The 14,769-nt window shown below is 35.3% G+C and overlaps 1 protein-coding gene across 11 annotated transcripts in view; it reads left to right on the plus strand.

The window, feature by feature from the left end:
- The first annotated feature begins 9 nt into the window (after positions 1 to 9).
- Positions 10 to 14,769, plus strand: part of LOC111148222 (diphosphoinositol pentakisphosphate kinase 2) — a 78,415-nt gene continuing 63,655 nt past the window's right edge. For 2 of the 11 annotated variants that reach the window (XM_022504689.1, XM_022504691.1), the window contains exons 1-4: positions 10 to 240; positions 5,035 to 5,396; positions 10,711 to 10,906; positions 13,627 to 13,717. In XM_022504689.1, coding sequence (XP_022360397.1) covers positions 5,283 to 5,396; positions 10,711 to 10,906; positions 13,627 to 13,717 — 401 coding nt within the window. In that variant the 5' untranslated portion in view covers positions 10 to 240; positions 5,035 to 5,282. Of the gene's footprint in view, positions 241 to 428; positions 874 to 5,034; positions 5,397 to 10,710; positions 10,907 to 13,626; positions 13,718 to 14,769 lie in introns of those variants that run through there. The other 9 variants (XM_022504686.1, XM_022504694.1, XM_022504687.1 and 6 more) reach the window with 7 other exon arrangements.

A 14,769-nucleotide genomic window follows, 5' to 3' on the forward strand; every position in this document is an offset into this window, starting at 1 on the left:
GAGACCCGAGGCGGGCGGGGAGAGGCGTGACCGAGATAAGGGAGGTGGTGTAGTGCTTTGCAGTACCTCTGTGTGGCCCTTCAGCTCCTACTGTAGAGAGGAGACCTGCGTCCAAGCTAACAGGTGGAGTCTTTTGCCATCCACTTGCCTTCTTCTGTCTCTGGGATTAAAGGGGAAGCCGAAAGCTGGGAAGGGCGCGGCTATCTTCTGCAGCTTGCGTGGCTGCTGCTGCGGTAGCAGGTGAGGACTCAGCCCCGAGGAGAACCGAGGTGCCGAGCTCGGTCACCCGAGGCCGCTGCTGGGCAGTTAGTTGCTTTGTCTTCTGCGCTTTGTGGAGCTTAGACACGCGCTCTTCCCAGGGGCGTGTGCCAGAGCGAAAGGCGGCGTGGGCGCGGAGGCGTGACACTCCAGCCCCGAGGGTCTTTTCGCGTCTTATTTTCTTCTCCTCCTCCGTTGCCTCCCTTCTGTATTCCTTGGGCTTGAGAGACCCGACATTTCAGAAGAAACCGAAGGAAACTGCCGAGCGTCCGTGGCTGGTACTCCAGGCTGTGGGCTCGCTCCTCCAAAGCAGGCAGCCTCGAGTCTGGGGACTGATGTGGGTAGCGACGGCTATTTTTATTTTCCTTCCTCAGTCTTGACCCCTCTTCTCCTCGCCGCCTGCACCCCCCACCCCGACTTGAGAAGAACAGAAAGGCCCTTGCGTTGCAGCTTTTCCAGAGTAAAAACGGAGACGGCAGGTCACTGCCTCACCTAATCAGTTCGAGTGTGCTGCACCTCGCGCGCTTCGAGGGAGAAGGACCGAGGGTGGGGACCACAGGATCGCATGGACTAGGTTCTGGACGACTTCTGGGAGTTGGCGACCTTTGGATTCCTGTGGGTGATACTTGTTTTGCTTCAGTGTGCTGGAAGCCTTAGATGGGGAAGTATAGGAGGAAGCTTGGCTGGCTTTAGTACCCAGCATCCTTGTCCTAGCCTGGGATAGGGTTTTGTTTTGCTATTGAAAAGGCTTCAGTGAAAAATACGGTTTTTATTTCAGGCAGTTGCCAGTAACTGAATTCTTTTTTCTTTTTTTAAGATTTTATTTGACAGAGATCACAAGTAGGCAGAAAGACAGGCAGAGAGAGAGGGGGAAGCAGGCTCCCTGCTGAGCAGAGAGCTAGTCGCAGGGGACGCAGGGCTGGATCCCAGGACCCTGGGATCATGACCTGAGCCGAAGGCAGAGGCTTTTAACCCAGTGAGCCACCCAGGCGCCCCAGTAACTGAATTCTTAATTGTGCCAAGTGCTTTACGTATTTTCTCATATACTTCTCTCAACAATTCCATGAGTTATATTAGAGTATTATTATCACTTTACTGGTATAAGTTCTGAGGCTTAGAGAGGCCACTTAACTTGTCCTAACTAAAACCACTTTTGTTACCAGTAAACATTTAAACTTATTATTAAATGTGTATTAGAAACCACATTTATTAGATTCCAAAATCTGTATTCTTAATTATACTACTTTTTTTTTTTTTTGAAGATTTTATTTATTTTCTGACAGAGATCACAAGTAGGCAGAGAAGCAGGCAGAGAGAGAGGAGGAAGCAGGCTCCCTGTGGAGCAGAGAGCCCCATGCAAAGAGCCCCACGCGGGGGCTCGATCCCAGGACCCTGGGACCAGGATCCAAGCTGAAGGCAGAGGCTGCAACCCACTGAGCCACCCAGGCACCCCATATACTACTGTTGTCTTACCATTATGCTTCTTTGCTTCCAGTTTCTTCACTAATATTTTCAGTGGTTGAAAGTATTCATTAAAAAAAAAGTATTCATAAAAAAGAATTCAATATGCCTATTTATGTGTCTGATGAAATGATCTCTGTCCTCATGCAGCTTCCATATTGTGAGGCAGAAATAAATAGTTTAGAAACCAAAAGACTAACTGCAGCATGTGTTTTTTGAAAGCAGACGACTAAGCTAATGTGCAGAACCTTCAGAGTTGCATGGTCAGATCTTGCTATTTTAGGTTTTAAACTTGTATGACTTTTGTGGTGGTTGTGGTGAGGTTATTACACTTAACAGTTGGTGGGACGTTTATTGATCACCCACATAAGTGCTCTGCACCAGTTAAGTACTAGGAATATACAAGAATAAGGTCCTTGTTCTCTAAAAGCACCGGCACAGCTACATATACATAGTATTAAGAACTATTAATTTCCTAAGTGGAAATGATAATTGGTTATTAGGAGGATGTCCTTATTTTTAGGAGATGCATACTGAAGGATATAGAAATGAAGTAAATTGATGTCTATAACTTTCAAATGATAGAGCAAGTATATGTGTATATAAATTGAAAGTAAATATGGTGAAATGTTAGCAATTGTTGGAGTCTAGCGGTAAGTATATGAATGTATGTGTGTAGTGAACCATTCTCTCAACTTTTCTGAATATTTCAGATCTTTCACCATAAAAATTTGTGGAGGAAAAACGTTAACTCTAATGCAAACAGGTAATTGGAGAGATACCTCTCAAATGCTGTGGATCGTGGAGGATGGGAAAGATGCTGACGTGTATTTAGGGGTTGGCAGAAGCAGGACAGTTGTCAGAAAAGCATTTGTTGAAGACTTTGCAGTTGTTTATTCAAGGAGGAATTGGAACTTTCAAGGGCAATAGTGAATTATAAGTAGAAGGAGAGACAGGCTCAGCAAAAAGATAGTGTATGAATGTTTGAAGAAGGAAAAAAAAATCAATGTGAGGGTTTTGTGAAACTTGGCATGGGCTTTCTTGTATACACTTCTAAATGATGCTTGGCTGCTTTGGCCAGCATGCAGAAGCCTATTTAATAACCTATTATGTAGCTGCAGTAATAGCGCCTTGGAACTGGAGCTACCATTTACAACAGTGCTTGCATTGGAAACTGCTTTTAGGGTTTCAGGAAAATCAGGCTTTTCAAGAAAGGTGGGTTTATGAATACTAGGGAGGACTGATGCTTGATCAGTGGTATCATTTTAAAAATTAAGCAGCTTTGACCGAGGTATATCTGTGAAGGAGAGGAGTGTTTTTTCCAGGCAGTAGTGTTCGTGATAGTCTCAAGCAGTGTGGTAAGACTGGAAAACATGTCATGAAGTCTCCAGTGTCGGCTGCAGCAGCAAAAAGGAGTTTCTGTGGCTTCATTACGTGGGTGCTAAGTAGGTACCTTCTAAACTGAATTGTTTGTATTTGTTCTGAGCCAGTAAAGATAGGTAAGGAATCTAGGTCTTTTTTTTTTCTTTTAGATTTTATTTATTTATTTGACAGACAGAGATCACAAGTAGGCAGAGAGGAAGGCAGGCAGAGAGAGAGGAGGAAGCAGGCTCCCTGCTGAGCAGAGAGCCCGATGCGGGATCCTGGGATTCCAGGACCCTGGGATCATGACCTGAGCCGAAGGCAGAGGCTTTAACCCACTGAGCCACCCAGGTGCCCCAATCTAGGTTTTAATTATAAGAGCCAGCAAGATAAATAAATAGCTAACATTTACTAAATGCTTACCTTGTGCTAATTGCCATTGTATCTTCATTTTCATTTAATTTGCATAATAATTAATGAGATTTACCCTGTTTTACAGATGGTGGCTGGAGTTTCAGTAACTTAGTTAAGGACACAGATCTAAGGACAACTTAATTAAGTTAACAACTTAACTAAGTTAAGGACAGTTATCAGCAAAAGCTATCTAACCCAGTTTTGTCAAAGTCTAGAGCAGTGCGTCCCAATGTGTGATTTCCAGGCCAGCAGCATGAGCATCACGTTGGAATTTTTAGAGTATTGGGTCCTACTTTGAGACTTTTTTTTAGTTTAATATTTTAACAAGCCCTCTGGTGATTCTGATATGTGAAGTTTGAGAACCACTTCTTTGAGTGTGGATACTTAATAGCATGGTAGTTTCCAATATAAAAATCAGAGTTGAGCAGTATTTGGTATTCATGAGCAAGTATTTTACTTTAATTTTTTAATCACCAGCTGTTTCAAATTTTGTAACCCTGTGCAATTTTAATTTAAAGTTGCATAAAGTGAAGCCTGGCTAGGTACACTACGGTTTTAATATTTAATAGGGAGTCACCAATTAAACTAGAATTAGATCTTTAGGAAAAAGGGTTTTGGGTTTAGGCTTTGTGGTTCTAATATATAATCCAACTTCTAAGAATATTTGATCAAATAATTTACTATATTACCAATAAGCAAATGAATTATTTGATATGTGGTTTCATCTTGGTAGGTTATTAGTTTTAATATGACCAAGGAACAGTAATACAAACAGCTTTGGTAAAGATGTTTTGAGATATCACTGTTATATGAGAGTTCTTAAACTGATGTTCATGAGCATCAGTTTATATAGAAAAGCTTGGATGTCAGTCACATAAAATTTTTTGCAGAATTTATTACACATGTACATGTTTTTCTGAGGAGAAGATCTGTAGGTTTTTTTAGGCTAGCCAAGGAATTTCTGACTTTTAAAAGTTTAAGAACTGCTGTTATAATGAAATCTTGTTTTTATTCTAATTTTATTTTGTTGATATATTTTTTTTGAGACTAGAATGCGAAACGGTTTTTATTCCCTGAACTTTCTAGTTAGTCTTTTAAAATTGGTTTAATCAAATTTCAGATTGATTTATAGATGTCAGTGGGTTTTAAACCCATATTACACTTTATGGTTTTTTTTTTTCCATTCTATTCAGGTATTCTTAAGTGCATTGCAGAAGTATTTAGCTTTTAATGGAATTTTGTTATAATTTGAATAATTTTCTCATTTGTTAGATATTTTTGGACATGAAGAATTTAGTGTGTATTTTTGTTATTGTTACTTTGTTATTTTGTTACTGTCCTTTTATTTTGAATCAGTTTGTCAAATTGCTAAAATGTAGGTTATTGAAGATTAGAGCTTAATTTTTTATATTTTATGGAAGCAAATGTCATTTCATTTGAAGGTATGCATGAAGTTACTGATTAGGATTTTACAAGTGTCATTTACATGAATATTTTTGAAGTACAGTCTCCAAAATTAATTTTTTTATTGCATTTTAGGTAGAAAGATTACTGCATCAACTCACTGAAGTAATAACCTCACTCTTTGTCTTTTAAACTTCATCAACAATGAAGCAATGATATCTGAGAACAGAAGAACATTTGCCAACTAACTGTCATCACAATTTCAAGTGATTGTATAAGCAGAAACAAGCTGTGACAGAGCTCTGTCAGCTAGTTTAGATAGAATGGTTTATTTAGAAGCAGTTTTAGTATAGTGCTTTATATCTGTATCAAATGAAATAAAAATGAGTGAGGCCCCCAGATTCTTTGTTGGGCCTGAAGATACAGAAATAAACTCAGGAAATTACCGACATTTCTTCCACCATACAGATGAAGATGAGGAGGAAGAAGATGAGTCTGTAAGTTGTTTTTTTGGTGAGAGAAGACCAGTACAATATAGGCTTCTTACTAATCACTGTCAGGGTGAATTAATCGTATCTAAATCGTGAAGACATTTTTGCACATAGAAATTTGTTGGAAATCTTCTGCACTGAAAAAGCATATTATATTTCACTAGTAACATTATTGAATCTATGGTACGGCAAGAAATCCATTAGGGGTCAGACTTCTAAGTTGTTTAATGATGCTAATTTTAGTGTCTTTCACGATATGTTCACTGATATGCCTAGCATAACACAGGATTCAGTTGAAAACGTGGCAAGGAGAGAATAATCAGGGCCATAAACCAAAAGGGTTTCTTGTATACAGAAGTACCTAAAAAGTACATGAAGATAAAGAAATAAGTTGAAGGAGATAATTTTAAAGGTACTAAAGAAGGACTTAGCCAGCTTCTTTAAATTTGTCATGTTGTCAATAAAAGTGGTGGTTGACCCAAAGATAGCCTTATATATTAACTCTTCAGAAGTCTGTAACTGTGTGACTAGATGGAGAGGCTACCTCGAGTATCCGGAGAGGTATATAGGAACATGAGTCTTGTTTTCTTTTTGATCTGATCTACCAGGATGTATAGCTGTACTGAATCTTTGGGAATAACACACATTTATTATGTTCATTTTACTATAGTTACGTTAGCTCAACATTTTTCTTTTTTTTTTTTGCCATTTTATTTTATTTTTTACTAACATATAATGTGTTGTCTGTTTCAGGGGTACAGGTCTGTGATTCATCAGTCTTACACAATTCACAGTGCTCACCATAGCACAATGGAATACTATAGAGCCATAAAAAATGAAATTTGCCATTTGCAATGACATGGATGAAACTACAGGGGATTATGCTAAGCAAAATAAGTCAGTCAGAGAAAGACAATTTTCATATGATCTCATTGATATGAGGAATTCGAGAAGCAAGACAGAGGATCATAGGGGAAGGGAGGGAAAAATGAAATAAGTTGAAACCAGAGAGGGAGACAAATCATAAGAGACTCTTAATCTCAGGAAACAAACTGAGGGCTGTTGGAGGGGAGGGGAGTGGGAGGGATGAGGGGATAGGGTAGTTGGGTGGTGTGCTATGGTGAGAGCTCAACATTTTTCTTACTTGTTTTCCCTTTAGAAGTAGATTGCTTCACCGTGAAAACTGATTTAAGATACAACCTTACGTTTGTTTTTTCTTATATTTCCAGTTGAAAAGATAATTTTTTAAAAGATTTATTTATTTATTTGAGAGACACAGAGAGAGAGTGGGGAGGGACAGAAGGAGAGTGAGAGAGTGTCCCAAGCCGACTCCATGCTGAGCGCAGAGACCGAAACAGGGCTTGATCTCAGGACTCTGACCGAAACCAGGAGTATGTCTCTTAACCAACTGCACCATGCAGGCGCCCTTATAATTTTGTTTTCAAATCAAAACCCGTTATACTTTGTAAGAGTAGAAGAAAACCCAAAAAACAAAAATAGCTATTGGATGACTCTTTGCATCCATTTTCATCAACCATTTTCACAGTGTTGTAACACGTCTGAAATGCCAATGAGACTGTCATTCACTTAAAACCTATTCCACCCCCACCTTACCCCAGAAAAAAATGATTTTCAGGCTTCTCTTACCAGCAAAATATTTTGTCATCTAAAGTGTTATGCAGAAATCCAATGAATAAAAGATATTTTTTTCTGTCTGCCTTAAGCTAGAAAGTACTATTGACTCAGCCTCTGCTAGCCTACCCCTTTTCGCCTGAGTTCTTCTGAGTTCATCTGTGAACATCACTGACAGATCAAGTCCATTTCTTACAAATATTGTCTGTCCCTTATATCTAGAACTGTACTAGTCTCTCCTCCCTTCTACCTTTTATGTTTAAACAATATCAATTTTTTTTCACATATTAGTCAATGTTGTACTATGCCTCTTCGCTCTTGTATGTATTTCTTCATCTCTGTGAAATGCCCCCCCCCACTTTTTTTTTTTAGATTTTATTTATTTATTTGACAGAGAGAAAGATCACAGGCAGAGAGAGAGGGGGAAGCAGGCTCCCCACCGAGCAGAGAGCCCCATGCGGGGCCCGATCTCAGGACCCTGAGATCATGACCCGAGCCAAAGGCAGAGGCTCAACCAACTGAGCCACCCAGCTGCCCCTGAAATGCCGTTTTCTGAGGGGTACCTTATGAATTGTTTTTCATTCTTCAAAACCTTGCTCATATTCCCTATACATCCTTCCCCTTCTCCTTGTAGATTTGAATACTTCTTCCTCAGTACTTTTTTTTTTTTTTTAAGATTTTATTTACTTGAGAGAGAGAGAGCACACACAAGCAGGGGGAGGGGTGGAGGGAGAGGGAGAAGCAGACTTCTTGCTGAGCCTGACATGGCGCTCTATTCTAGGACCCTCTGGGATCATGACCTGAGCCAAAGGCAGTCGCTTAACTGACTGAGCCACCTTGGTGCCCCCACAGTACTATTTCTGTACCTTGACATATATACTTGTATTCCACGTAGCATAAAGTACTACATTATTACTGTGATCTGTTCAATTCGTAGCACTTTGAGGATAGGTAGTTTCTGTTTATCTAACTTTAGCATTTAGTGTAATTCTTAGAATATTGGTACTAATTAAATTGAGTTTACATTTATGGTGCATAGTTGACACTTTTGAGAAACTTGATTTGGTTCATTTGGCCTGCAGATTGATAAAATAATTTGTTTCAGATCATTCTCCTATTTTTAAGATTAAAGGAAAGAATTTCAGAAAAATAAAATAAAGGTATGAATTTCATTTTAGACATTAAATCTATCAAAATAACTTAAATCTGTTTTAAAGTTATTTTCATGCTTCCAAGGTTCTACCTAATAGGAAAATCCTATAATTTTGCCTTAATAATGCAGGTTTATTTGTGCATTTTAAACTTGGAAGTTTCTAGATCATTTTAACTAATGAATAGATACTAAATAGATCTGTAATAAATAAAATTTAACTTAGTAGCCTTTTTGTAAATTGTAGAACAATAGGGAATGTTAGGTTGAGTGCTTTTTTTTTACTGAAGTATAATGGACATAATAGTTTCATGTGTACAACATGGTGATTCTGCAATTATATACATTATAAAATGCTCATCATGATAAATATAGTCACCATCTGCCACCAAACAAAGTTACTGTTATTGACTGTATTCCCTCTGCTATATTTTTTCATCTCCACAATTTTATAACTAAAAGTCTGTACCTCTTAATCCCCTTCGCCATTTTTACCCATCCCACCTACCCCCTTCCCTCTGGCAGCCACCAGTCTGTTTTCTGTATTTGAGTCTATTAGTTTTTTTTGTTTGTTTTGGTTTTTAGATTTCACATGTTAAGTGAAATCATAGGGTATTTGTCATTCTGACCGACTTATTTCACTTAGCATAATACCCTGTAGGTCCATCCATGTTGTTGTGAGTAACAAGAATTTTTTTCTTTTTTATGGCTGACTAATATATCTACTATACCTTCCTTATCCATTCATTTATTGAGGGACACTTAGATTGCTTCCATATCTTGGCTTTTGTAAATAAGGATGCACTCAGCATATCTTTTTGAATTAGTGTTTTTGTTTTCTTGGTAATACCCAGAAGTAGAATTAATGGGTCATATGGCATTTTAATTAATTAATTAATTAATTAATATTAATTTAATCAGTATTTATTTAACCAATAATGATTAATTATATACTGTCACTATTAATTATTAAACCAATATTATATAATAATTTAATAACAGTTTTAATTTTTTTAGGGACTTCCATACTATCTTCCACAGTGGCCATACCATTTTACATTCCCAGCAACAGTACAGGATAGCACTTGCTATTTTTTGTCTTTTTGATACTAGCCATTCTTACTGGTGTGAGGTGATAGATATCTCATTGTGGTTTTGATTTGCATTTTCCTGATGATTAGTGATTTTGAGCATCTTTTCATGAATCTTTTGCCCATCTGTATGTCTTCCTTGGAGAACTGTCTGTTAAGGTCCTCTGCCCATTTTTTAATTGCATTATTGGATTTTTTTGGTATTGAGTTGTATGAGTTCTTCATATATTTTAAAAATTGACCCCTTAAAAAAATAAAAATAAATAAAAATTGACACCTTAATGGATATATCATTTGCAAATATATTTTGTTGGTGGGGAATTATTCATTAGGAGCATCATAAGCTATATAGAGTCTTTTAATCGGGAAAGAATTGAATAACGGTACATAAAAGTGGATGATCAAGGGGGAAAAACAGCAAATCCCAGGGAGATTAGGATTTACAGTCAAATTCAATACTAGTTTAATCTCTAAATTTCATGAATTAGAAGAGGGAATGAAGAAATCTAATTTTAGATATAAGAAGAATAGTAATTTAAATCTGATGTTACCCAATTTTATTTTTAGATTTACAATAAGAGAAAGGCTAGTAAAACACTTTCGAGCTCAGATTACAATATTATGTGAAACATAAAATATGGACGAGGGAAAACTAAAAAAAAAAAAAAGAAACTGGGCACAGCTTTATTTATTTGATAAAACTCTTCATTACTTGAATGCAAAGATCTCAGAATGAATCTTGAGTAATTTTGTAAACCTCTGAGTTACTTAAAGGTATTTCTATATCCTGTATATCCTGGGTTTTTTTTTTTTTTTTTTTTTTTTTTTGTTTTAGGACGAACTGTGGCCTTTGAGCTATAGCAAGGGCATTAGGATATGAGCAATACCATTAAACAGGAATATTTAGTATGAAGATTGGAGTTCAAAGACATTGACACCTCTGTTAGCAATTTGGCTTTTTCCAAAATTTTCTTCCAAGTTGTTGACCAACTCCTATTCAAGCTCAAACTACAAAAATAGTTTAACACTATATAATACAGCTTTATAGTCAGAATATCTTATTTTAGGCAAGAAAATGTTTCATCCCACTCTCATTGGTCTTTTTACTTGGATTAGATAGGTTTTGGCCCTCATTTTTCCCTTCTTGTTGTGGCAAAGGTAAATAAGTACTAGAAATAGTTAAGGAAGGAGTATTTTTTAAGTTTAAAATCAGAACAAAAATAGTAACAATGTCCTGAAAGTGAAAGTTTTCCAGACTTTTGTATTATTTTCTATTATTTGTTATTTATTATAACAAAAATTTAATTTTAAAAAATGCCTTTTTGGTTAATGTATCATTTGTATTGATAACATCCTGCATCTACTTCTGAAAAAGATTTAATATAGCTCTACTTTGGAGTTTGTATTAAGTCAACTTGATTTTGTTGTTGTTTTCTCTATGTTTTAGCCACCAGAAAGACAGATTGTGGTTGGAATATGTTCCATGGCAAAGAAATCCAAATCCAAACCAATGAAGGAAATTCTTGAACGGATCTCCTTGTTTAAATATATCACAGTAGTAGTATTTGAAGAAGATGTTATTTTGAATGAACCAGTAGAAAACTGGCCTTTATGTGATTGTCTTATTTCGTTCCATTCTAAAGGTATTAAAGAATGGGGTGGGAACTCCCTTTATCGTCTTATAATAAACCTAATACATATTAATTGTAGAATATTAGATAAAACAGGAAAATAAAATTAAATTCACCCATCTCACAGATCAGTGATGTTAATATTTTTATGTATTTCTTTTCAGGCATTTTTTTCTCTGTGTATTTTTCTAAACAAATTTACTGTGGTTGTGTATATGTCATTTTATATTTAAGTTTTTCATTAGTTATATCAAGAAGTTTTTTCCCCCTCTATTACATTCTTCAAAGACCAAATTTTTTTTTAAAAGATTTTATTTATTTATTTGACAGACAAAGATCAGAGGTAGGCAGAGAGGCAGTCAGAGAGAGAGAAAGGAGGAAACAGGCTCCCCGCGGAGCAGAGAGCCCGATGCGGGTCTCGATCCCAGGACTCTGGGATCATGACCTGAGCAGAAGGCAGAGGCTTTAACCCACTGAGCCACGCAGGTACCCCAAAGACCTAATTTTTAATGACATCATAGGGTGTCATCATGAGATTGTCCTATGACATAGTTAACTATTATCTTAACAGTTAGTCTCCAGTTTTCACTATTAGAAATATGGTTGTTATGAACTCTTTTAATGCATATCTTTGTTGGAGCTACTCTAAGTTACTTAGAATAAATTCTCGAATTATTGGATATTTTTAGCCATATGCTTTTGCCATACAGAAAATGATCTATCTTTCCACATATATATATTCATATTTTATTTCTAAAGAGCTTAATGTTTGAATTTTCAATTTTACTTGGTTTTTCTATGAATCAAACAAGTATTAATTAAACTTAAGTATTACTTGATGGCGAATTATGTCTTCATAGTAAAACCCACAAATCAAAATTATTAGTGAATATTTGAAAGTTTGTAACCCAAGAATCTGTGAATTAAGTGAATTTCTAAGAACTATAATTTAAAAGATGCATGCTCAATATAAATGTATTCATATTAAATCACTTTGTTACCAAAACACGTAATCTCCAGCTATGTTAAAGTTTTACTTTAGTTAGGTGTTCAAGAAATTTCTCCTTCAGCAAGAAGGAGATGGAACATGGTTGAGATTTTTTGTGCTCCTATATCCTATAGACAAGCCAAGGTCCTGGTCTTTATAAATTGAAGTCCTTTACTTCAGAGAATCTTAAAATTGGCTTATCCTTCAGGGTAAGGTGGTCTTCCCTTACTACCACATGGTTTTTACTACCATTTTCCTACCTTTCTTATTTGTTTTTGCCTGTAAAAACTAGCTGCTATCTAAGGTCATATCCCATATACTGTCTCTTGGTAAGGAAAAAGTTCCTCTTTAACAGCAGTAACAGAACCAGGAAACTGTTACAGCGGTTCCTATACGCTGAATTCTGTTAAGATGCTTTAAATCATAGACACTGAGCTATCCTGATGACAAGTGATGAATTCTTCTCAGTCTTTACAAAACGAGAAGGGTTTGTAGTTTGTGGAAGTTATTCTTGGTACATTAAATTTTAAAAGCCAAGAGGAATTTAGGAATGTTTTTTTAAACTGACCATAGTTGTTTGTTTAGTTTTGTTAACTTCAGTATGCCTTTGTACTTACTTCCCCTCCAGCTGTTCTGATAATAGTACAAAATACAGTGTCTTCACAGTAATACGGTAGTACCCAAGGTTAAATTCTAAAGTTATGCATGCTTACTGATTTTTACGCTTTTCCATAGATAAGATATTCACAAAATATTGTCACTTAAGGAATATTAAATATTTATTGGGAGCCTACTCTGTCAGGGACTATACTGTTTTATATATACTCCTTTATTGAATTCCTCAAAAACTCTACTAGATAAGACTGGTATAATACCCATTTACAGCTGAGAATCAGGGGCTTAGCGATGTTAAATAAACTTACCCAGGATCACAAAGCTAATGAAAGATGGAGCCAGGATTTTGAACCCTGTTTTATTAGACTTTGTGGTATACTGCCACACCATCTCTTCATAATATGTATTGACGGATAAAATTGGAGACTTTTAGTGTCAATACAGAGAGAGCAGTATAATTATTAAATGCTTTAGATTTTTTTTGGACCTCTTACTATATCTGCCATTTGGTTTGTTTTCCATGTAATTAGTAGTTTTATCAAAGTCTAGAAATTTTAGGGAATTAATTTCTAATACCTTAACAGTGACCTAGTAACAGCAAGTATGATTCTATGCATAAATTTTATATTTAGAGCATATCTATTGTATGTGAATTAACTTTTGTTTTTGCTGTTTTTAAAAGGTGCATAAGTTCTTTGAATTCTTGGCAATTTATATGTATAAATATCAAACTAAAGTGAGAAGAAGTTATACTTGTTTTTTTTTAAACACCAAGTAATTGTGATACACTTAATTATATTTAGATTTCTCTTTTGTATATGAAGTAATCTTAACTTGTTATTAGGTGACTTTGAATAATCAGGCATTGACTAACATGTCAGTGCTCTCTATTTGGCTATATAGCCACTGGCTTGTTATGCCTTATCAATAAAATTAACTAGGAAAAAATAAGACTTATTATTAATACATGTCAAGTTTTATGTGTTTTTCCATGTGTTGTATGGAAAGCAATTATATGCATAATTAAATTTACCTTTTATGGGAAGTGATACAGAATCAAATTGATAAAATTATAGATGTCAACTTATCTTGAGATTATACGGAATATGTTAATAATATGTGTTCTTAGGATTTCCACTGGACAAAGCAGTTGCCTATGCAAAACTCAGGAATCCATTTGTAATCAATGACTTGAATATGCAGTATCTCATACAAGATAGGTGAGTGATGGAGATGGCTGAACTAAGGGAAGGAAAAATAACATTTATTTAATGTCTACTGTAAGCTGACATCAGGTGTTTTCATATATATTAACTTGTGGTATCCTCTAAATAATACTTAGAAATAGGAATTTATACCCAGTTTTATAGATGAAGAAACTTGAGACTCAGGGAGATGAATAAATTTGCCCAGAGTCACAAGTAGTTCAGTCAATAGTGGAACAAGAACTTAAACTAGGTTTGTTTAATTTCCAGAGCCTACCAAACCATTGAAAATTTAGTTTAAATTTGAAATTATGAACAGTTTCTCTGTCATTTGACTGAAGATGAAATTAGGGTTGTACTCATTGAACTAGACTTTTTTTTTTAATGGAATAGTGCAACTGTTTTGAAAAATATCTCATGATATATCTTAGCATTCATTTTACAGGCTGAAAGCATGGATTTCTAAGAAAAACTGTAGAATACAAATATATTTATTTATTTTGTTTGAGTGATGTTTCACTCTGATAGCTACCGTATAATTTCACCAATATTTAGTTTTCTTTTGTGTTAGGATTATTGTATGAGATTATATGTGTGAAAATGCATTATAAAGTTTAAGGCCCTATAGTTTTCTGGTTTTGTTATTTTTTCTGTTCTTCTAAATAGTACAATATCTAACATTTTAAAACATTTTCCCTAGATTTACATATTAATACATGCTTCTATGTTATAAATATATACATAAATATGTAAATGTATATTTATTTTAAGAAATTTGGAAAATAAAAGCATAAAGAAAGGCATTTAACCCTACTACTGTCTATCATATTTTTTCATGTAGAAAGAAATACATACATCCACTCACATTTTACAAAATGAGGGTCACTTTTCTTTTAAAATACTATGAACATTTTTCCCATGTCATTAAATATTCTTTGAGTATAAAGTTTTTAATAGATAATATGCTGTCATGCCATATCACAACTTAGCATTTAACCATTTCTTTTTATACATTTTTATTCCCACTTTTAAATATTAATGTTTTAATATGTCACATAAAGTATTGT

The sequence above is a fragment of the Enhydra lutris genome, unplaced genomic scaffold, assembly GCF_002288905.1.
Source record: "Enhydra lutris kenyoni isolate GAN:26980312 unplaced genomic scaffold, ASM228890v2 scaffoldscaffold19, whole genome shotgun sequence".
Classification (NCBI taxonomy): Eukaryota; Metazoa; Chordata; class Mammalia; order Carnivora; family Mustelidae; genus Enhydra; species Enhydra lutris.